General features: G+C 44.8%; 1 protein-coding gene across 1 annotated transcript; it reads left to right on the top strand.

Moving 5' to 3' along the window:
• The first annotated feature begins 682 nt into the window (after positions 1-682).
• NIFK (nucleolar protein interacting with the FHA domain of MKI67) lies at positions 683-10656 on the top strand. Its single transcript, XM_024243676.3, has 7 exons — positions 683-1101; positions 2095-2232; positions 5514-5622; positions 6617-6828; positions 9167-9226; positions 9347-9415; positions 9791-10656. The coding sequence occupies exons 1-7, from the start codon at positions 775-777 to the stop codon at positions 9977-9979; spliced, it is 1104 nt and encodes a 367-aa protein (XP_024099444.2). The 5' UTR covers positions 683-774; the 3' UTR covers positions 9980-10656.
• The last annotated feature ends 12160 nt before the right edge of the window (positions 10657-22816 follow it).

Raw genomic sequence — 22816 nt, forward strand, 5'->3', positions numbered from 1 at the left:
GCCTCTCCCCCACGAGGCTCTTCTGTCTCTTAAAGCAGCCATGCTGCCCCCAGGCTGTAAGCTCTCAACGGGCCGCGGACAGGGCCACACAGGAGGGCTCACCCACAAGTGAGTGAAAGAATAACCAAATTAGGGCGGGGCACGGTAGCTCACGCCTGTTATCCCAGCACTTTGGGAGGCTGAGGCGGGTGGATCACTTGAGGTCAGCAGTTCGAGACCAGCCTGACAAACATGGCGAAGCCCCGTTTCTACTAAAAATACAAAATAAGCCGGGCGTGGTGGCGGGCGCCTGTAATCAGCTACTCGGAAGACTGAGGCAGGAGAATCGCTTGAACCTGGGAGGCGGAAGTTGGAAGCTGGAAGTTGCAGTGAGCCGAGATTGCGCCATTGCACTCCAGCCTGGGCAACCAAAGCGAAACTCTGTCTCAAAAATAATAATAATAAGCAAATTGAGGAATGAGAGCAGCATCTCAAGGACACAGGTACTGTTTTGTAATTTATTTTAGACCTTCTTTGAAAGTAGGCGTGAACGTAGTTGTTTCAGGCACTCTTAAGCGAAGTCAACCGGCGCCCCGACAGCCGAGGGTGCGGGAGCTCCCCACGGCCCAGCCCCAAACCCCGCTGCCGCGCCGCGCCCCGCCCCCGCGCCTGGGCGCTACTCACGCCCCGCCCTCCTCTCCTCGTCACGCCCCGTGTCGTGCCTCCGCGTGACTCAGGCGTCTCCCAGTCTCTCGCCATGACCTCGTGCCCCACCCTCGACCCTCGGCGCAATTCATGCCCGGCCCCGCGCCTAGCCACACCCCGTGCCCCGCCCCAGCTTCTCCGGGCAACCCCTGCTCCAACCCCGCGCCCGACTCGTGGCCCTCCCCGCCCCTCGCCACGCCTCGCCTCCGCGCTTCGCCGCGCCCCTGTCCTGCCTCTACTTCCGCCTCGGGGGAGCTAGGAGCCCGACGTTTCCGGGAGCGCCGCGTGGAGTTAGCGTCGGCCGCTTTTGGCATGGCGACTTTTTCTGTCCCGGTTGGGCCAATCCTGTCGCTTAACCCGCAGGAAGATGTCGAGTTTCAAAAGGAGGTGGCGCAGGTTCGCAAGCGCATAACCCGGGTGAGCAGGCACCCTGGCCCAGGCTGCAAGGGGGTGGCGATGGACCGGGTCTAGGGGGTATCTGAGGTTGCACGGCTCCCGGCCCGGGCGCCCCTTGCCTTCGCGTACGCCTTCATTACCTCCAGGGTCTCCCAAGTGGAATCGACCGAATCAGGGACCGACCTCTTAAGCTTGCAGGCCACGGTTTCCGAGACGAAAGGGTTTACGCTGGTCGGTAAATGATGGAGGGGTTTGGCCGCTGAGGCCTTGGAGCTTTCATGTGGGGGGTAAGGGGGAAGTATTGGGGTGACGGAAGCAGTGGAAGGAACCAGCTGGAGGGAATAGGCTCCCATACCACAGGTTATCTCCGGGTTAGAGCTGTCACGCTTCCGCGTTCCCCCCGAAAGTGGGGGCCCCAGACTTAACACATTCGGGAGGTTTGTATGCCGGGTTGGTGATCTGGGAGTTATTAAAATAGAGTATTTGCCAAATTCCACTTGCTGACTAGGGCCCCTGACATCGCTTATACTTTCTGTGGTTTTTAGCGTAAAATACACAGGAAAACTTAGAAGTTCTTGTTACAGAGGTAAGGGTATGATGACTGAGACGCCGAAAGGCTAATCTGTACCGTGAGAGTTAAGCGTATCGAAAATTTTACGATGAAGTGCGAGTAAACAGTAATATGCATACCAAATTGAAGGCTACATTTATGTAGAGTTCTCTGGGCAGAAGATCTAAAATGGCTTGTTCAAAGATGTCCTTGCTTATCCGTTGATTGACATAGTTATTGAGCACTAATATTATATTGGGTGCTGGGATGCCAGGCTGGAAAGATAGTTGACTACTGCTTGATCATGGCTTTTGTGAGGAGAGAAACACTAAACAGCCAGTTCTTTAATTACTACTGTGCTAAGTGGAAATGCAGAGTAGGTTCTTGGGCCGAGGGCTAGGGGTTTTGTTACAATGTGATTTTCTTATTTATATATTTAATTTACCTGGTCTTTACGTCTTCAGCGAAAAAAACAAGAACATCTTACACCTGGAGTAGTCTATGTGCGCCACCTACCTAACCTACTTAACGAAACCCAGATCTTTTCATATTTCTCCCAGTTTGGCACTGTGACACGGTTCAGACTGTCCAGAAGTAAAAGGGTAAGATTTTTGCAATTGGATGTAATGTTTTGTTTTTCAAATGTGTATTATCCTTGACATTAAAGAGCACATTCACACATACATTATTGCTTATCAGATTTCCTCCAAAAAGGAGAGTGGAGGAGGTTTAGAATCTGAAACAGCTACAGGAGCAAAATCAGTATTATTGTAAAAGTCTGTTTTTTACATTTCTCCAAATCCTTACATTAAATTGACAGTCCTGGTAAATGAACTTCAGTGTGAGGCCCAGGTTTATACATCTTCTTGTACTAGCCTCTGGTACAAGCATCCTTATAATAGCAAAGGTTTATATAGTGAATAAAGATAAGGACTCTGGAGTTGGACTGCCAAGGTTTGGGGCCAGGCTCTACACCTTACTAGTTAGAGTGATGTGACCTTACCGTGCTTCAGTGTTGTGATCTGTTAAATATAAGTAAAACTTCCTGGGAGTATTTAGTCAAAGGTTAAATATAAAGTCTTTAGAGTATTGCTTGGCACACAAAAAACACTATATAAGTATAATTACTATTTGTGTCATACCTGCCTTCTAATGAGAAAAAGCTTTACATAGCTTGTTTCAATAGTAGAGGAGTGACCCACTTTCTTTTCTTTCCCTGCACATAAACTTTAATTGGTTGTAGCCATAGACACCTATTTGATTTAGCATGTGGGGGCTAGGGTGCGCATCCATCATCTGTTAGTTGTCCTAAAGATACAGATTATAGGTAGAATTGAGGTCCCTTTTGTACCCTTCCCACTGCTCTTCACCTTCTCCTTTAATTAGGGAATTAAATTCACAAATTCAGTTTTCTTTTTTTCAAGACTGAGGCTTGCACTGTCGCCCGGGCTGGAGTGCAGTGGTGCAATCTCAGCTCACTGCAACCTCCGCCTCCCAGGTTCAAGCGATTCTCCTTGCCTCACCCTCCCAAGTAGCTGGGATTACAGGCGCCTGCCACCACGCCTGACTAATTTTTTTGTGTGTTTTACTAGAGACAGGGTTTCACTATGTTGGCCAGGCTGGTCTTGAACTCCTTACCTTGTGATCCTCCCGCCTTGGCCTCCCAAAGTGCTGGGATTACAGGCGTGAGCCACTGTGCCTGGCCACAAATTCAGTTTTGATGGCTATATATGTTTATAAGTTTTTACTCTATATATATATATATATATATATATATATATATATATATGTACTGCAATACATATGTGTATGTATATAAATGTACACATAGTATTATTTTAAAATTATATTATTTCTATCATTCTTCAGCTGAATTTTTTTATTCAATAATCTGAGCTTTATCCGTGTGACTCTAGTGCCTTTGTTATCATTGCTCGTTACTTAGGTTATTAAAGTTTATCCACCCTCCTATTAAACATTAGGTTTTGTTTTCGGGGGCGATCCCGGCTCACTGCAACCTCTGCCTCCCAGATTCAAGTGATTCTCCTGCCTCACCCTCCTGAGTGGCTGGGATTACAGGTACCGGCCACTGCACCTGGCTAATTTTTGTATTTTTAGTAGAAACAGTGTTTCACCATGTTTTGGCCAGGCTGGTCTCAAACTCCTGACCTCAGGTGATCCGCCCACCTCGGCCTCCCAAGGTGCTGGGATTACAAGCGTGAGCGAGCCACTGTACCTAGCCCGAACATTAGGTTTTTTAATATTTTTAACTCTTTAGATGAAGCTGCTAGGAACAATCTTTGTGCAGGTATAGGCAGATTTTTCTAGAAGAGTATTTTGCAGACTTTGGCTCACAATAAGAAGTAAGTTTTTACCATCACAAAGATGACGGTTTTAAAAAAAAGTTTTACAGCACAAACCAGCACACATACACATGCGTGTAAGCATAACTGAAATAAAAGCCCAATGAGACAATATTTAAACTAGTTTTGTGTGATGCATTGATTTTCTGTTTCATTCTATTCAGTTTTTTGTTTTGTTTTGTTTGAGACGGAGTCTCGCTCTGTCGCCCAGGCTGGAGTGCAGTGGCACAGTTCTCAGCTGACTGTGATGTCCACCTCCCGGGTTCAAGCGATTCTCCTGTCCCAGCCTCCCAAGTAGCTGGGATTACAGGTGCCTGCCACCATGCCTGGCTAATTTTTTTTTTTTTGAAACGGAGTCTCACTCTGTTGCCCGGGCTGGAGTGCAGTGGCACGGTCTTGGCTCACTGCACCCTTAGCCTCTCGGGTTCAAGCGATTCTCCTGCCTCAGCCTCCTGAATAGCTGGGATTATAGTCGCATGCCACCATGCCCGGCTAATTTTTATATTTTTAGTAGAGACGGGGTTTCACCACATTGGTCAGGATGGTTTCGAACTCCTGACCTCAGGTGATCCACCCACCTCGGCCTCCCAGAGTGCTGGGATTACAGGCATGAGCCACCTCTCTTGGCCTAGTTTTTCTTTTTTGAGATGGAGTCTTGTTCTGTCGCCCAGGCTGGAGTACAGTGGTGCAATCTCAGCTCACTACAACCTCCGCCTCTTGGGTTCAAGTGATTCTTCCAGCTCAGCCTCCCCAGTAGCTGGGATTACAGGTGTGTGTCACCATGCCCAGCTAATTTTTTGTATCTTATAGTAGAGGTGGGGTTTCCCCATGTTGGCCAGGCTGGTCTCGAACCCCTGACCTGAAGATCCACCTACCTCGGCCTCCCAAAGTGAATATTTTTTATTTTTAGTAGAGATGGGGTTTCACCATGTTGACCAGGCTGGTCTTGAGCTCCTGACCTCAGATGATCCACCCGCCTCGGCCTCCCAAAGTGCTGGGATTGCAGGGGTGAGCCACCGCGCCTGGCCTTCCCCTCCCTTTTGAGTGCTGGGATTATAAATGGATTTTGAGGATTTAAATTTTTCCCAGAATCCCCCTGTTGAAGATAATTAAGCTGAGACTCAATTGTGGAAGTGTCCAAGTTGCTTGTTATTGACACAACTGATGCTGGAAATGAGCCTCCTGATTCCCACTGTTAAGCCATGTGACTTTTAAGTTGAAGACTTTTTTAATACCATGGGGTATTGTTACTGAATAAATTCCAGCTATAGGAATTGTGTATTTATCATATGTAACCAAAATCCCAAGAATACCAGAAAATCAGCTGTGTGTTCAGACTTGTGCATCTTTTCTTTTTCCCATAACAGTCCCCAGAATATGTGAATTGAAGTTAGAATTAAGCATGTGGTAATATTTGATAAGAGGCTAATATACATTATTTAAAATAATGGCATTTTAGGAATTTGATGATGCATTCAAATTTAATTGTTCTACTTTTTGTGGCGGATTCTCTGTTGCAGACTGGAAATAGCAAAGGCTATGCATTTGTGGAGTTTGAGTCTGAGGATGTTGCCAAGATAGTTGCTGAAACAATGAACAACTACCTGTTTGGTGAAAGACTCCTGAAGTGTAAGTGCTCCTGTCTTACCACAGGGTTGCCTGGGTGCCTGATGCTGGTGGGTGACTGTGGTGGGAAGGGCAGCTTGCCTAGCTGCTTGGACATGCCACTTCATCTCTGGGATGACTCTTACAGAATGGTGCAAGGATTTCAGTGTATGTTGCAGGCAGATTCTAATTGGAATTTTAAAATGTCCTAGCCTGAGAGCTGTTTTTACCCTAAATGGAACTGGACAAGTTACCTTGGGGACACATGGGAGGAGCAGCTAACCCATCCTTATGGGCTGTGAAAGGTTTCTCTAAGGAAGAATAATTGACATTGAAACCTGAAGACTAAACAGGAGCAAGCCAGGTGAAGGGAACAGGAGTGAAGACAGACCATTCCTGGCTGAGGGACAGTGAATGACTAACCAGAGGTGCCTAACCATTCGGCTGTGAGAGAATGTGAGGAAAAGTAGCAAGAGATTAGGTAGCAAGAAGAGGCTTCAGGTCAGGTTACTGAAGGCCTTCTAAGTCAGTGAGTTCCTAATTTATCCTGAGGGCAGTAGGGATAGCATCAAAGGTCAGGAATCGCATTGCAAAATCTGTCTAAATGGTGATGGCTGCAGCTCTTCCACACGAGAGAAGCCAGAAGGAGTGGAAGAGTGACAGCACCAGATGAGTAGTTCATCCTGCAGAAAGGAGCCAGTGCAGCCCCTACCCTGCAGTGCATAGGGTGCAGACAGCATCCCTGTCGAGGTCCTGCTGCCCTTGGGAGGCAAAGCAAAGTTTCTGGCTTCCCTGTGCCCATGGTGGCATGTGGCCGTCTTAGGTACCCAAGTTCACAGCTGACAAGGCTGCCCAGGTAGTGTCTCTCTATTCACTTCCCATTGTTGTGAGAGAACCTGGGATTACAGGTGTGAGCCACTGTACCCAGCCATATCATTTTGTTATGTGAGGAATGGCACTGGGGAGATTATAAAGTTAACGTTAAAATACCTTGATGTTTTTTTCTTTTTAAAAATAGGTCATTTTATGCCACCTGAAAAAGTACATAAAGAACTCTTTAAAGACTGGAATATTCCATTTAAGCAGCCATCATATCCATCAGTGAAACGTTATAATCGGAATCGGACACTAACACAAAAGCTACGGATGGAGGAGCGATTTAAAAAGAAAGAAAGATTACTCAGGAAGAAATTAGCTAAAAAAGGAATTGATTATGATTTTCCTTCTTTGGTAAATATTCGTGAAACCTTTTTTGTGGTTTGTTGTGGGGAGGGGAGGGGGCAGCTTTGTACCTTGTAAAGTACCTAGCCTAGCGCTTATCACAATCTTGGCTCACTGCAACCTCCACATCCTGGGTTCAAGCAATTCTCCTGCCTCTAGCCTCCCAAGTAGTTGGGATTACAGGCACACACCACCACGCCTGGCTAATTTTTGTATTTTTAGTAGAGACAAGGTTTCTCCACATTGGCCAGGCTGGTCTCAAACTCCTGACCTCAGGTGATCCGCCCACCTCAGCGTCCCAAAGTGTTCGGATAATAAGCGTGAGCTACGTGCCCAGCCAGTTTTTTTACTAAACTCTGTTTTCTTTTTTGAGATGGAGTTTTGCCCTTGTTGCCCAGGCTGGGGTGCGATGGTGTGATCTTGGCTCACCGCAACCTCCGCCTCCGGGGTTCAAGCGATTCTTCTGCCTCAGCCTCCCAAGTAGCTGACATTACAGGCATGCGCCACCACCCCGGCTAATTTTGTATTTTTAGTAGAGACGAGGTTTCTCCATGTTGGTCAGGCTGGTATTGAACTCCTGACCTCAGGTGATCCGCCCGCCTCGGCCTCCCAAAGTGCTGGGATTACAGGTATGAGCCACTGCACCCGGCCTCTTTTTTTTTTTTTTTTTTTTTTGAGACAGAGTCTTGCTGTGTTGCCCAGGCAGGTTGGAGTGCAGTGGCACAATCTCAGCTCATTGCAACCTCCACCTCCCAGGTTCAAGCGATTCTCCTGCCTCACCCTCACGAGTAGCTGAGATTACAGGTGCACACCACCATACCTGGCTAATTTTTTGTATTTTTAGTAGAAATGGGTTTCGCCATGTTGGTCAGTCTGGTCTCAAACTCTTGACCTCAGGTGATCCATCCACCTCAGCCTCCAAAAGTGCTGGGATTACAGGTGTGAGCCACCATGCCTGGCCTGACTAAACTTTTGAAACATTCCATTGTAGGTTCTTCCTAAAACATTATGAGACCAGATTCTGTTATTTCCATTATACAGAAGAGGAAACTTCTTTTAAGGAGATAATCTGATTTGTTTAACTTACATGATCTGTTTTAAGTTACTGAAGTAAACCCACTATTTAACTAAAGACTCTTAGATTGCCATTTATTAGCCAGGTGAGGTAGTGTGTGCCTGTAGTCCTTGCTACTCAGGAGGCTGAGGCAACAGGATCTCCTGAGCCTAGGATTTAAAGTTTGCAGTGAGCTGTGATTGTACCATTGCACTCCAGCCTCAGCAACAGAGCAAGACCGTATCGCCAGAAAAGAAAAAGATTGTCATTCAGAGGTGACACTGCCAGAATTAAGTCTTTGGTTTACTGTATGCTATAAGTAGATACCAAAACACTGAACCTTTCCTCCATCTGTCACAGTGAAGAGAGCTATGTCTTTTATTATAGATCAAGAATGAAGCTTATTATGGTGTGGCTAGTATAGATAAACGTCTCATTCTTTTCTTTTTTTTTTTTTTTTGAGACAGAGTCTCCCTCTGTTGCCCAGGCTGGAGTGCAGTGGCACTATCTCGGCTCACTGCAACCTCCGCCTCCCGGGTTCAAGTGATTCTCCTGCCTCAGCCCCCACGAGTAGCTGGGACTACAGGCACACACCACCACACCCAGCTAATTTTTTGTATTTTTTTTTTTAGTAGAGATAGGGTTTCACCATGTTAGCCAGGCTGGTCTCAAACTCCTGACCTCATGATCCACCCACCTCAGCCTCCCAAAGTGCTGGGATTGTAGGCGTGAGCCACTGCGCCCAGCCAGTTTACTAGGTTTTTAACCTTATCCAGAAACTAGATGACTGTGTTACCCTCCTTTGCTTCAATTCTCGGTGGTTAATTTTTTGCCCAAATCCCAAATACTGTCTTTAATAGTATTAGAATATTTCGCCAAGGCCTTAGGCCCTGGTACTCTTGTGAACCATTTGGGAACTGAGACAGTGAAACTTGAAAAGAGGCATGCAAGCACTGCTTTTCCTGTACCCTGTTTGTGACTTAGGAGATGGGGGTGGCCTGCCTTTGCACATTTTTCCTGCTTCCACCCTCCTGAATTCAGGATTCTGTGAATCAGTGAGCCCCAGGTTTTGGCCTTCCCTTCAACCTCTGCAGCTCTGTCAATTCCTCTACTGGGTTTTTCCTAGTTTTGCCCTTTACTTGAGATAATTCACTGTATTTATGAGTTTTGATTTTTTAAATTGAAATGCTCTTATCATTTAGGGAGGATTTACTGATGATATATATGAGGATCTAATGCTAAGTTTAGAAAGAAAAGATATGAGACTGTCAATTTCTAACTTCTTTATTACAGATTTTACAGAAAACGGAAAGTATTTCAAAAACTAATCGTCAGACATCTACAAAAGGCCAGGTAAAATGTTTTTTATCATTTTCCATGCAAGATATTAGAGAAGGATAAGTAGGAAAACATATTCAAGACTACTATAGCTGATCAATATTCAAATTGATGTCTTTTAAAATTTATTTTAAGGTTTTACGTAAGAAGAAGAAAAAAGTTTCAGGTACTCTTGACACTCCTGAGAAGACTGTGGATAGCCAGGTAAAATGGTTTTCAATACTCCAGACACCAGATATTACAGAAATAATTTGAAGGAGGAAAAGCAGTTTCTGCTACTCTCATTTTAAGATTTCAAATTAAATATTGTGACATTTGGTAGATCTTTATTGTTGATTTAGCAGTTTTCTGCCTAAAACCTTATAATGGAACATGCTATATTTGTTAATTGTGAATTTCTGTACTAAGTTTGATAAGCATCTGAGTTCTTTATTCTTTGCAATAGTATCACCAAAAGATGGTAACAGAGCTAAAATAATGGGGCACAACTTGTAAAAATAGAGGAGAGACGATATTTTTGGGTAAAGTCATAATCGTGTTTTACATTTATGTATTATAATCTTTACTTGTTGAATCCAGGGCCCCACACCAGTTTGTACACCAACATTTTTGGAGAGGCGAAAATCTGAAGTGGCTGAACTGAATGATGATGATAAAGATGATGAAATAGTTTTCAAACAGCCCATATCCAGTGTAAAAGAAGAAATACAAGAGACTCAAACACCTACACATTCACGGAAAAAAAGACGAAGAAAAAGCAATCAGTGATTTTCAATGTATTATATTTCTTCTGAAAAATATAATATTTTTATGAGAGTGGACTTTGTATTTCACTAGGTACAATGAAATACAACCTTTGACAAGATTTTCAGAGGAAAAATACACTGTTTGGTCAAGTTAAGGAAAGCAGTGTGTAATTTTGGATTGCCTGCCCTTGGCTGAAATACAGGGGTGCATACCAGCTTGCAGTGGCTTGGCTGACATTGCCTCTTTGTCCTGGCCTCTAGTTTTCTTATGATATTTCATAGCTCTCCTTAGTTTACTCTGCCCGGATAGAAAGTTGACCACTAACTGCAGGTTTAAGTACTAAACTGCAGCCTTTTCTGTCGCCAGCAGTTAAAGACCACCAATCTTGTTTGTCCACCTACATGGTTTGTCAGGGACATTTAACTCATGGGGGTGCTTTAGATTTCAACATCAGATGGTTGAAGCTGGAAGTTTAATTATATGTAGAGTGAGAAGGCAATTCCAGTGTTAGCACAGATTTGTTTATGTGTTCAGATTTTAATAGAGATTCAAAAATGACTCATTTTTACCAATAATGTTAAATTAGTTTTGGTTGTGCTAGCATGAATTAATAACCAACATTTTATACCAGTATCATCAGTGAAGAATTGTATTTCAAGATTCAAACAATAACCAGCAATTAAACTTTTTTTCTATAATTTATTCGTTTGCGAGTAGGACTTGGGAGTCATTGGGAAAAAAAAATAATAAATTTTCCCCTTCATTAGCGAATTCAGACTCATTAAAAACATTGCCATCAGATGTAGTAGCTTCTGCCTGTAATCCCAGCACTTTGGGAGGCTGAGGCAGGAGGATCACTTAAGTCTAGGAGTTGGAGACCAGCCTGGGCAACATGATGAGAGCCCCTCTCTACAAAAAAATTTTAAAAATGAAGCCAGGCACGGTAGCTCGCGCCTGTAATCCCAGTACTTTGGGAGGCTGAGGCGGGTGGATCATGAGGTCAAGAGATCAAGACCATCCTGGCCAACATGGTGAAACCCCATTTCTACTAAAAACACAAAAATTAAATGGGCGTGGTGGCAGGTGCCTGTAGTCCCAGCTGCTTGGGAGGCTGAGGCAGGAGAATCGCGTGAACCCATGAGGCGGAGGTTGCAGTGGGCCAATATCGGGCCACTGCACTGCAGCCTGGTGACAGAGGAGACTCCGTCTCAAAAAAAAATGAGGTGGGCATGGTGACGCATGCCTATAGTCCCACCTACTTAGGATGCTGAGGCAAAAGGATCACTGAACCCAGGAGTTTGAGGCTACAGTGACCTATGGTTGCACCACTGCACTCCAGCCAGAGCAACAGAGCAAGATCCTGTCTCTTAAAAAAAAAGCTGGGTGCGGTGGCTCACGCCTGTAATCCCAGCCTGACCAACGTGGAGAAACCCCGTCTATACTAAAAATACAAAATTAGCCGGCTGTGGTGGCGCATGCCTATAATCCCAGCTACTCAGGAGGCTGAGGCAGGAGAATTAGTTGAACCCGGGAGGCGGAAGTTGCAGTGAGCCAAGATCGCACCATTGCACTCCAGGCTGGGCAACAAGAGCGAAACTCCGTCTCAAAAAACAAAATTCATTATCACTCTCTTAAAAAAAAATTTTTTTTAATTCATTGCCACTAAACATTCTTTCATCTAGCATTTCTTAAGTCTTTAATACGATACAGGGCTAGGTGTTCTGATGCAAAATAGAGTTGGTTTTAAGTACATGCAAAAAGCAGATTAGATCTCTAGAATGGTTCCTGGCACATGGAAGATTTAGTATGTATTTGTTAAATAATGCCCTATTTGAACCATCTCTGAGCTTCATGGATCTGGACATCTGTCTGGTTTCCCCTGGGAAAGCATCAGATAAGGTTCTCCATGTGAAGACTGGTTTATTTGTGTCAAAAGTCTGTTGTGTTTGATCTTAAGGGGCATGTGCATTCAAACACATACATGTACATGGCAAGATGAACTGAGTATTTCTCCCTTCCTGAACAGCCACCTGCCACCCCCCGTATTTGTTTGTTTAGAGACGGAGTCTCACTCAGCGTTACCCAGGCTAGACTGCAGTTGCACAATCTCTGCTCACTGCAAGCTCTACCTCCATTGTTCAAGTGATGCCCCTGCCTCAGTCTCCTGAGTACTTGGGATTACAGGCATGCACTACCACGCCCAGCTGATTTGTGTATTATTAGAGACAGGATTTCACCATGTTGGCCAGGCTGGTCTCGAACTCCTGACCTCAAATGATCCACCCGCCTTGGCCTCCCAAAGTGCTGGGATTACAGGCATGAGCCACCGCGCCCAGCCAGCTATAGACATTTTTTGTAAAAAAACTTTTTTAATGGAAAAGTATATATCAAAATTAATTCAGTTATCAAACTAATTAGGTTTTTCCCTGTTTCTTTTTTGTTTTTTTCATTGAAACGGGTCTTGCTATGTTGCTTACAGTGTTCTTGAATTCCTGGGGTCAAACGATCCTCTTGCCTCAGCCTCCTAAAGTGCTGGGATTACTATCATGAGCCACCAGGCTAGCCATTTTTCGCTTTCTTAATTTTTAAAAATTAATGAGGTTTTTGTTGCTATTATATATAATCAGACAAAAAGCTATAAAGGAAAAAAGAATTAGTCCACAGACAAGTTTCGGTTGGAGTCCGACATTTCACGAGCTGTGTATTGGCCATAAGATGGAGTGTCGAGTGAATAGATGCCACAGAAATGGCCTTTGAATGGCGAATGAATGAAGTTGACACAAGTTCAGAACGGGGTTTTCCATTACTATCGCTTGGAATACATCGTGGCCAAAGCCAAGGCAACTGGTCACTGTGACTGGAAATTGTAGCCCTGGCTGATTGTGGTATGAGACTGCTAATATGAATTCTAAAATCTCGCTTTAATGCAGCAAAGCCTATTTCTTGAAGTGGTTGGGGAGAAAGTAAAGCACATGAAAATGATAGAGAATTCACATTTCAGTGTATGTAAATAAAGACTTACTGGAATGCAGCCACACTTATGTGTATATGCTGTCTGTGGCTACTTTTCTGCTATAGGAACTCAGTTGTAACAGACCATATGTGGTCCTCTGCTTGGTGCTGCTGCTGGATGCACTACAGATTGTGCATTTCATCATTGGAGTAGTCCCAACTCATAGGAATGCATCAGAAGAGTTAGACGTTTAAAATGGAGTATCAGCTGGGTGCGGTGGCTCACACCTGTTAATCCCAGTACTTTGGGAGGCCAAGGCAGGCATATCACCTGAGGTCAGGAGTTCAAGAGCAGCCTAGCCAACATGGTGAAACCTCATCTCTACTAAAAATACAAGAAACTGGGCACAGTGACTCACGCCTGTAATCCCAGCACTTTGGGAGGCCGAGGCAGGCAGATCACGAGGTCAAGAGATCAAGACCATCCTGGCTAACATGGTGAAACCCCCATCTCTACTAAAAATACAAAAAATTAGCTGGGCGTAGTGGCGGGCACCTGTAGTCCCAGCTACTCAGGAGGCTGAGGCAGGAGAATTGTTTGAACCCTGGAGGCAGAGGTTGCAGTGATCTGAGATCGTGCCACTGCACTCAAGCTTTGGCGACAGAGTGAGACTCTGTCTCAAAATAATAAACAAAACACCAAAAATACAAAAAATTGGCCGGGCGCAGTGGCTCACGCCTGTAATCCCAGCACTTTGGGAGGCTGAGGCGGGTGGATCACCTGAGGTCAGGAGTTCAAGACCAGCGTGTCCAACATGGTGAAACCCCATCTCTGCTAAAAATACAAAAAAATTAGCCAGGCTTGGTGGCTGGCACCTGTAATTGCAGCTACTCAGGAGGCTGAGGCAGGAGAATCGCTTGAACCCGGGAGGTGGAGGTTGCAGTGAGCCGAGATCACCAGTGCACTGCAGCCTGGGCACCAAGAACAAACTCCATCTCAAAAAATGAAAAATGCAAAAAATTAGCCAGGCGTGGTGGTGAGCGCCTGTAATCCCAGCTACTCGGGAGGCTGAGGCAGGAGAATCACTTGAACCTGGGAGGCAGAGATTGCAGTGAGCTGAGACCGTGCCATTGCACTCCAGCCTGGGCAACAAGAGCGAAACTCTGTCTCAAAAACATAAAAATAAAATGGAGTATCGGCACCCAATTTCTTGACAGGAAAATGAGGCTGTAACTAAAGTAAGTTTCCAAGTGGCTTATTGGTTAGCCAAGCAAGGAAAGCCATTTAGCAATGATGAGATACTTGTGTTTGATTCCAACAGCAGAAGAAATGTGGCCAGAGAAAATAAACTTGTTGTTGTAGTTGTTGTTGTTAGAGACAGGATCTCACTCTGTGGCCCAGGCTGGAGTGCAGTGGCATGATCATGACTCGCTATAGCCTCTGCCTGCCAGGCTCAAGTGAACCTCCCCGCTCAGTTTCCCAAGTAGCTGGGACCACAGGCACATGCCATGATGCCCAATTAACTATTTTTGGTAGAGACGTCTCGCTTTATTGCCTGGGCTGGTCTTGAACTCCTGATCTTAAGCCGTCTTCCCTCCTCATCCCAAAGTGTTGGGATTACAGGCATGAGCCATCAAAATAAACTTAGAACTGTTGGCCTTTCAGTGAAAACAGTTGCTTGAGGAAGCAACATCAATAGTTTAAAAACAAGACAAATAATTTTGAACGTTTTCCTTGGCTCCTGAGGGGCTAACAGGTGTTACCAATACTGCTCAGTTGATCGTTCAAAGAGTCATTGCCGAGTTGGGAGTGTTAGGACGATCAGTTTATTTCAGTTTGCCCAGAACCTTTCTGGCTTAAACACTGGAAGTCCCACATTCTGGGAACCTCCTCAGTCCCAGGAAAATTGGACCTTAGAAGTCACCCTGGAAGTGACTGAACAATTAGCCTCTGAATAGTCTGTGGAGCAACTGTAAGCAAAAATATTTTCAAAGTTGAGAAATTTATTACAACCTGAAGCGGGATTTGCCAAGTTGGGCCACAACTGATAGCGGCAAAAATACGTATGTAGTAGAAAAGGGCTTAGTCGAACAAATTTCCCATTTGTGAAAATATAGGGCATTTGAAAGCTAGTCATTGTATGAATTACCAGCAGGTGCTTTTCAGAAAATACATGAACCTATCGTGTCATTGAAGCAGTAGTCACCAGTGCACTTCATTTGTTCCCATGGACTTGGCCATCAGCAGCAGTTCCGTGGATTTTTGACAGAAATAGAAACAGAACATCCTGACTCACCCTACCTACCACGCAGCAGTTTGAGGGCTTAGCAGTGATAAAGATTTACCTAGACTTTCTGAGTTCAGGGCCAAGATTTAAAATTTGTGAGTGAGAACATTCTGTTAACTATTATCATCAAATACTGAACAGGTTCAGAAAGTAGATTTTGCTGCAAACTTGCTGTTTCTTCATGAATTTAAGTCAATGAGTTCAATTTAGAATTAAAAGGCAAAGCCACTTACATTCAAAACTTACAAGGCTGAAAAATCATTTTGATGACAACATTTGAATCACGAGTAATATCAAGCTACTTTATGTACTTCCTGTGCTGTGGAGAGTTAAAAGCCGTGAGATCTGCATTCCCACACGATATTTACAGCAGATATATTTTCCAACCTCAAACTGTGCTTCCAATAGTGTTTTCAAACTTCAGTAAAAGTGCAAGGGAAATTTCCATATTTCGAAATCTACGTAACTGAGGGACTACAAAGCTTCCACCTATCTTTCAACAGAAGATGACTAACGGCAGTGTAATAGCATGCTAGCACCTACCATGACAGAAAGGTAATAGAATTCTACAAATCATTTTCAAGTGAGGAATATACTCAATTGAAATCATACTTGGCCAGGGGCGGTGGCTCACGCCTGTAATCCCAGCACTTTGGGAGGCCGAGGGGTGGATCACCTGAGGTCGGGTGTTCAAGACCAGCCTGGCCAACACGGTGAACCTTGTCTCTACTAAAAATACAAAAATTAGCTGGGCATGGTGGCAGGCGCCTGTAATCCCAGCTACTAGGGAGGCTGAGGCAGGAGAATCACTTGAACCTGGGAGGCGGAGGTTGCAGTGAGCCGAGATCAAGCCATTACATTCAGCCTGGGTGACAGAGCGAGACTCCGTCTCCAAATATATATATATATATATATATATATATATATATATATATATATATATATATATAATCTTATTTTAGGTTAACATCAACAGGTGAACATCTGCAAGCAATGTTGATTGGAAACACTAGCTTCACACCTTCTACAAAAATGAACTCAAAATGTATCACAGACCTAAATGTAAAACATAAAACTAAAAAATTTTTAGAAGAAAACAGAAAAATCTTCATGACCTGTGTTTAGGCAAAGAGTTAAACATGAAACCAAAAGCATGATCTATAGAAAAGAAAAGTTGATAAACTGGACTTAATCAAAATTTAAAACTTGCTTGGTGAGGAGTCTTTCTGAACCTATTCTGGTTCAGGGCTGCCCAATTAAAAACAAAAAAAGGCCAGGCGCCCAGTGGCTCACACCTGTAATCCCAGCATTTTGGGAGGCCAAGGCAGGTGGATCACCTGAGGTCGGGAGTTCAAGACCAGCCTGACCAACATGGAGAAACCCTGTCTCTACTAAAAATATAAAATTAGCCAGGCGTGGTGGTGCATGCCTGTAATCCCAGCTACTCAGGAGGCTAGGGCAGAAGAATCGCTTGAACCCAGGAGGTGGAGGTTGTGGTGAGCCGAGATCACGCCACTGCACTCCAGCCTAGGCAACGAGCGAAACACTGTCTCAAAACAAACAAACAAAAACAAAAATGTGGCCGGGCATGGTAGCTCACTCCTGTAATCCCAGCACTTTGGGAGGCCAACAACACTGGTGGAACACATGAGGTCAGGAGTTCAAGACCAGCCTGGCCAACATGATGGAACCCCACCTCTACTAAAAATACAAAAATTAGCCGGACGTGGTTGTGCACACCTGTAATCCCAGCTACTCAGGAGGCTGAGGCAGGAGAATTGCTTGAATCCAGAAGGCAGATGTTGCAGTGAGCTGAGATCTTGCCACTGCACTTCAGCCTGGGTGACAGAGCAAGACTCTGTCTCGGGGCAAAAAAAAAAAAAAAAATTTCTTGGTGAAAGACACTTAAGAGAATGAAAAGATAAACTAGATTGGGTGAAAATATGTGCAAAAGACTTTTTATCCAAAATAGACCTCTCAGGTGAGCACAGTGGCTCACACCTGTAATCCCAGCACTTTGGGAGGCAGAGGTGGGCAGATCACCTGAGGTCGGGAGTTCAAGACCAGTCTGACCAACATGGAGAAACCACATCTCTACTAAAAGTACAAAAATTAGCCGGCTGTGGTGGCGGGCACCTGTAATCCCAGCTACTCAGGAGGCTGAGGCAGGAGAATCGCTGGAACCCGGGAGGCAGAGGTTGCAGTGAGCCAAGATCATGCCGTCGCACTCCAGCCTGGGCAACAGGAGTGAAATTCTGTCTCAAAAAAAAAAAATCAGCCAGGCGTGGTAGCACATGCCTATAATCCCAGCTACTCAGGAGGCTAAGGCAGGAGAATCACTTGAACCTGGGAAGCCAAGGTTGCAGTAAGCTGAGATCATGCCACTGTACTCCAGCCTGGGTGACAGAGCAAGACTGACCCGAAAAAAAAAATCTCTTAAAACAATCCCCCTGAATTGTCATAGAGAAACCTAATTTCTGTCTTTTGACCATAAAATAGGAAGTAATAATGACTTTCCAACGCTTATACTCCATTTAAGGACTCAGGCGGCCGGGCGCTGTGGTTTACGCCTGTAATCCCAGAACTTTGGGAGGCCGAGGCAGGCGGATCACGAGGTCAGGAGTTCAAGATCAGCCTGGCCAGCATGGGGAAACTCCTTGTCTGCTAAAAATACAAAAAAATTAGCCACGTGTGGTGGCACGCGCATGTAATCCCAGCTACTTGGGAGGCTGAGGCAGGAGAAACGCTTGAACCTGGGAGGCGGAGGTTGCAGTGAGCCAAGATCACGCCACTGCACTCCAGCCTGGGTGACAGGGCGAGACTCCGTCTCAAAAAATAAAAATAAAAAAAGGACTCAGGCATAACATGAAGTATGCAATAATAATTAACGTTTATTACGTTTGCATATGTAAGGTACTATTGTAAACATTTAAAATATTTGAACTTATTTCCTCAGAAAAACTCTACAGATATTACTATTACCATCTGAAAGATGAGTAAACTGAAGCCCCGGGAGCTTAGGTAGCTTGCCCACAGATTGTCTATGGTGACCCAGTTGAATGGACTCAAGTTCTTAACGTTTACTTTCAGTGGGATTAGCATAAATGCTAGATTATTCGTGGCCATGGAAAGGAAAAGGGCTGGGGGCAATGCCTCACGCCTGTCATCCCAGCACTTTGGGAGGCTGAGATGAGATGGAAGGATTGCATGAGCCCAGGAGTTTGAGACACCAGTGAGCACTGGAGGGGACCACTGCACTCCAGTCTGGGTAAGAGAGCAAGACCCCCTCTCTAAAAACAAACAAAAAAACAGGGAGAAGTAAAAGACAAGACCTAGTGACTTTCCTTTGTTGTTGTTGTAGTTGTTGTTGTCATTGTCTTTGAGACAGAGTCTTGCTGTGATGCCCAGGCTGGAGTGCAGTGGTGCGATCTCAGCTCACTGCAACCCCTGCCTCCCTGTTTCAAGCGATTCTCCTGCCTCAGCCTCCTGAGTCGCTGGGATTACAGGCGCCTGCCCCCACACTTGGCTAACTTTTGTATTTTTAGTAGAGATGCGGCTTCACCATGTTAGCCAGGATGGTTTCGAACTCCTGACCTCAAGTGATCCACCCACCTCAGCCTCCCAAAGTGCTGGGATTACAGGCGTGAGCCACCGCGCCTGACCAACTTTCCTTTTTTGCTGTTTTGTTTCTCTTCTCCAAGTTATTGGTGGAGGGACCTAGTGACTTTATGAATTGGGGGCAGAAATGGGGCACTGGGGCACACATGGAATGAATAAGGCTAACAAGATTTCTATTCTTAAAAGCTCAGCCTTGAAATAACTCAGAGCAATATAACGCTAGGTGGCAATAGATCCCAGGCACTTGAAATTTATAGTCAGCCTGGCACGGTGGCATAAGCCTGAGGTACCAGCTTCTGAGAAGGCTGAAGCAGGCAAAGAAAATCTACAGTTAACTCATTGCACTTAAAGAGATTGGCAAAAATCCAAAATTATTAAAGGGGTATATACCCTAGTGTTAACTTTTTTTTTTTTTGAGACGGAGTCTCGCTCTGTTGCCCAGGCTGGAGTGCAGTGGCGCAATCTCAGCTCACTGCAACCTCCATCTCCTGGGCTTAAGCAGCTCTCCTACCTCAGCCTCCTGAGTAGCTGGGATTACAGGTGCCTGCCACCATGCCCAGCCAATTTTTGCCTTTTTAGTAGAGACGGGACTTCACCACATTGGCCAGACTGGTCTTGAACTCCTGACCTCAGGTGATCCACCCGCCTCGGCCTCCTAAAGTACTGGGATTACAGGCATGAGCCACTGTGCGCGGCTGGAGTCTCACTCTTTTACCCAGGCTGGAGTGCACTGGCACAATCTTGGTTCACTGCAGCTTCCGCCTCCCAGGTTCAAGCGATTCTCCTGCCTCAGCCTGCTGAGTAGCTGAGATTACAGGCACCCGACACGACAACTGGCTAATTTTGTATTTTTAGTAGAGACAGGGTTTCACCATGTTGGCCAGGCTGGTCTTGAACTCGTGACCTCAGGTGATCCACCTGCCTCGGCCTCCCAGAGTGCTGGGATTACAGGCGTGAGCCACTGCGCCCAGCCTCAGCCCACCAATTTCTATGCTACTACAGGACAGAAACTACCACTATCAAATGCCCCTTAAGCAATTTGGTGCTTAGGAAACATCTTTCCAATAATTGACAATTGATGAAAATATATTTGCCAAATGGGTTTGGATCACCGGCAATACAACATTCCAATGACATGAACCATGAAAATATTTACCTTATGAATTTGTGTATAAAGATGAAGAAATATAACTTCGATTAATTTTACAATATTTATGTGCAAATTATTTATTTTTTTTTTTATATAGAGACGGAGTCTCACTATATTGCCCAGGTTGGTCTCCAATTCCTGGCCTCAAGCAGTCCTCTCACCTTGACTTCCCGAAATGCTGGGATTATAGGCGTGAGCCGCTGTGCATGGCCAAAGCAGTTTTGGTTTGGTTTGTATTGGTTTTTAGAGACAGGATCTCACTGTGTCGCCCTGGCTAGAGTGCCGTAGCATGATAATAGCTCACTGCAGCCTTGAACTCCTGGCCTAAAGTGATCCTCCCACCTTGGCCTCCTGAGTAGCTGAAACTATGGGAACTTGCATGAGGCCTGGCTAATTTTTTTTTTTTTTTTCTTGAGATGGAGTTTTGCTCTTGTCACCCAGGGTGGAGTGCAATGGCATGGTCTCGGCTCACTGAAACCTCGGCCTCCCTGGTTCAAGTGATTCTCCTGCCTCAGCCTCCCGAGTAGATGGGATTACAGGCATCTGTAGCCACCACGGCTGGCTATTTTTTTTGTATTTTTAGTAGAAATGGGGTTTCACCATGTTGACCAGGCTGGTCTCAAACTCCTGACTGACCTCAGGTGATCTGCCCGCCTCCCAAAGTACTGGGATTATAGGCGTGAGCCACTGAGCCCAACCTTTTTTTTTTTTTTTTTTTTAGAAATGGGTCCTCAGTATGTTGCCCAGGCTGGTCTGGAATTCCTGGCGTCAAGTGATCCTCCTGCCTCAGTGTCCCAAAGTGCTAGGATTACAGGCATGAGCCACTGCCCCTGGCCAGCAAATAATTATATATAATTATATACAGTGTATATAATGTTCTTAGGTATATATTAAAATGATGGCTCTATCTAAAAGGAAAGTTTCGGCCGGGCGCAGTGGCTCACTCCTGTAATCCCAACACTTGGGAGGCTGAGGCAGGTGGATCACTTGAGGTCAGGAGTTTAAGACCATCCTGGCCAACATGGTGAAACCCCGTCTCTACTAAAAATACAAAATTAGCTGGGTGTCCTGTCAGGTGCCTGTAATCCCAGCTGGGAGGCTGAGGCACGAGAATCACTTGAACCCGGGAGCTGGAGATTGCAGTGAGCTGAAATCGCACCATTGCACTCCAACCTGTCAACAGAGCGAGACTCCGTCTCAAAAATAAATAAATAAATAAATAAATTTACACAAGAGAACTTTGCTTTAGTACCACAATCACTGTAAACACAATCTGTAGCCCTTGGTGTTCAGAGTATATTTCCTGTTTTCCAGTCACTGGGCTATTTTGGTTTTATTTCTTATTCATGAGGCCTGAACTATAAACATGAAGTAAACACTGGACTTAGAATTTGGAGCATTTTTCTACTTCAGCTAGTAAACCTCAACATTTTGGAAATACTTTTCAAGTTATATGTAGGTGATCTATTTCTGTCCTTTTTCTCTCCAAAACAAATAAAAACAAAATAATAAAACGATTTGGCTAGTTAGCGTTTACCTGAGGTCAGGAGTTAATGTCCCGTCCCATTGATCCAATTAGGGAATGTTTCACATACCTGTCTACAAATTTATCCTGTTGCAGTAACCAATCTGTTTTATAATTAAGTAGCTTACCAATTATTGCAGTGGCCTGCTCTGCTTCAATTTGTATTAACAAAAAGAAAATGAACTTGTAGCAGTATCGCAGACATTACTTTTCTTTGCTGATAGGAGCCAATTTTGGAATCTCCCTGGTTATAAATAAATGCTGTCAACCCTACAAAGTCCAGGAAAAGAAATTCAGACATTTGATACTTGCCAAACATAGTTTCCACAGCAAATGTGCCATGAGTAATGCTGTTGTTCTCTGTAGCTTCATTCACAGGTTCTGTGATTTGGTTATTCAAAAGAGGAGTTCGCTGGTTTGGGGAAAGTAGGACTCTTGCAAGAGGAACCAGGGGAAATATCCTAATTATCTGTCCCCAAAGAGAAAATGTTGAGATGTTTTTGGCAGTGATGCAGGATACTCATTGGCAGTTTTTTATTCTGAAGGACTGTGTTAATTTTTCTTCTATTTCTCCTTTAACACTTGGCTAGATGATAAATATTGTGGCTTTTCTCTAATTAACTTTTTTTTTTTTTTTTAGACCAAGTTTCGCTCCTGTCGCCTGGTCTAGAGTGCAATGGTGCGATCTCAGCTCACTGCAACTTCCACCTCCCTTGTTCAAGCGATTCTCCTGCCTCAGCCTCCCGAGTAGCTGGGATTACAGGCATGAGCCACCACACGCGGCTAATATTGTATTTTTAGTAGAGATGGGGTTTCTCCATGTTGTTCACGCTAGTCTCGAACTCCTGACCTCAGGTGATTCGCCCGCCTTGGCCTCTCAAAGTGTTGGGATTACAGGCATGAGCCACCGTGCCCGGACTTCTAATCAACTTTATAAAAAACAAAAACCACTGCCAAGGCATGCCTGGTATAATTTTAAAAACTGCACCTAGTAGTTTAGTAAATGCAAGCTGTATAACTTCCCTACCTTGCAAATTTGTATTTAGCCAGCTATCTGATTTGATGTTAATGTAGAACCAGCCATAAAAGGCATGTTATTCCGTCGGCTCCTTATTTTCCTGTGACTTTTTTTTCCATTTAATTTATTATCTGAATAGGTAATATATGCAAATGGTATGAAAATTCACATGGCTTGAGAAGGTATCTCTGTCCCAGGCATTGCTCCTCTGCCTCAGTCCCCTGACCAGCTTGCTACTCAAGTGGACATGCCACCAATCCTCCCCAGCTTCCCAGGCAGTATCCCCAGTGATGGGGACAGGGCTGGC

This window comes from Pongo abelii, chromosome 11 (assembly GCF_028885655.2).
Source record: "Pongo abelii isolate AG06213 chromosome 11, NHGRI_mPonAbe1-v2.0_pri, whole genome shotgun sequence".
Classification (NCBI taxonomy): Eukaryota; Metazoa; Chordata; class Mammalia; order Primates; family Hominidae; genus Pongo; species Pongo abelii.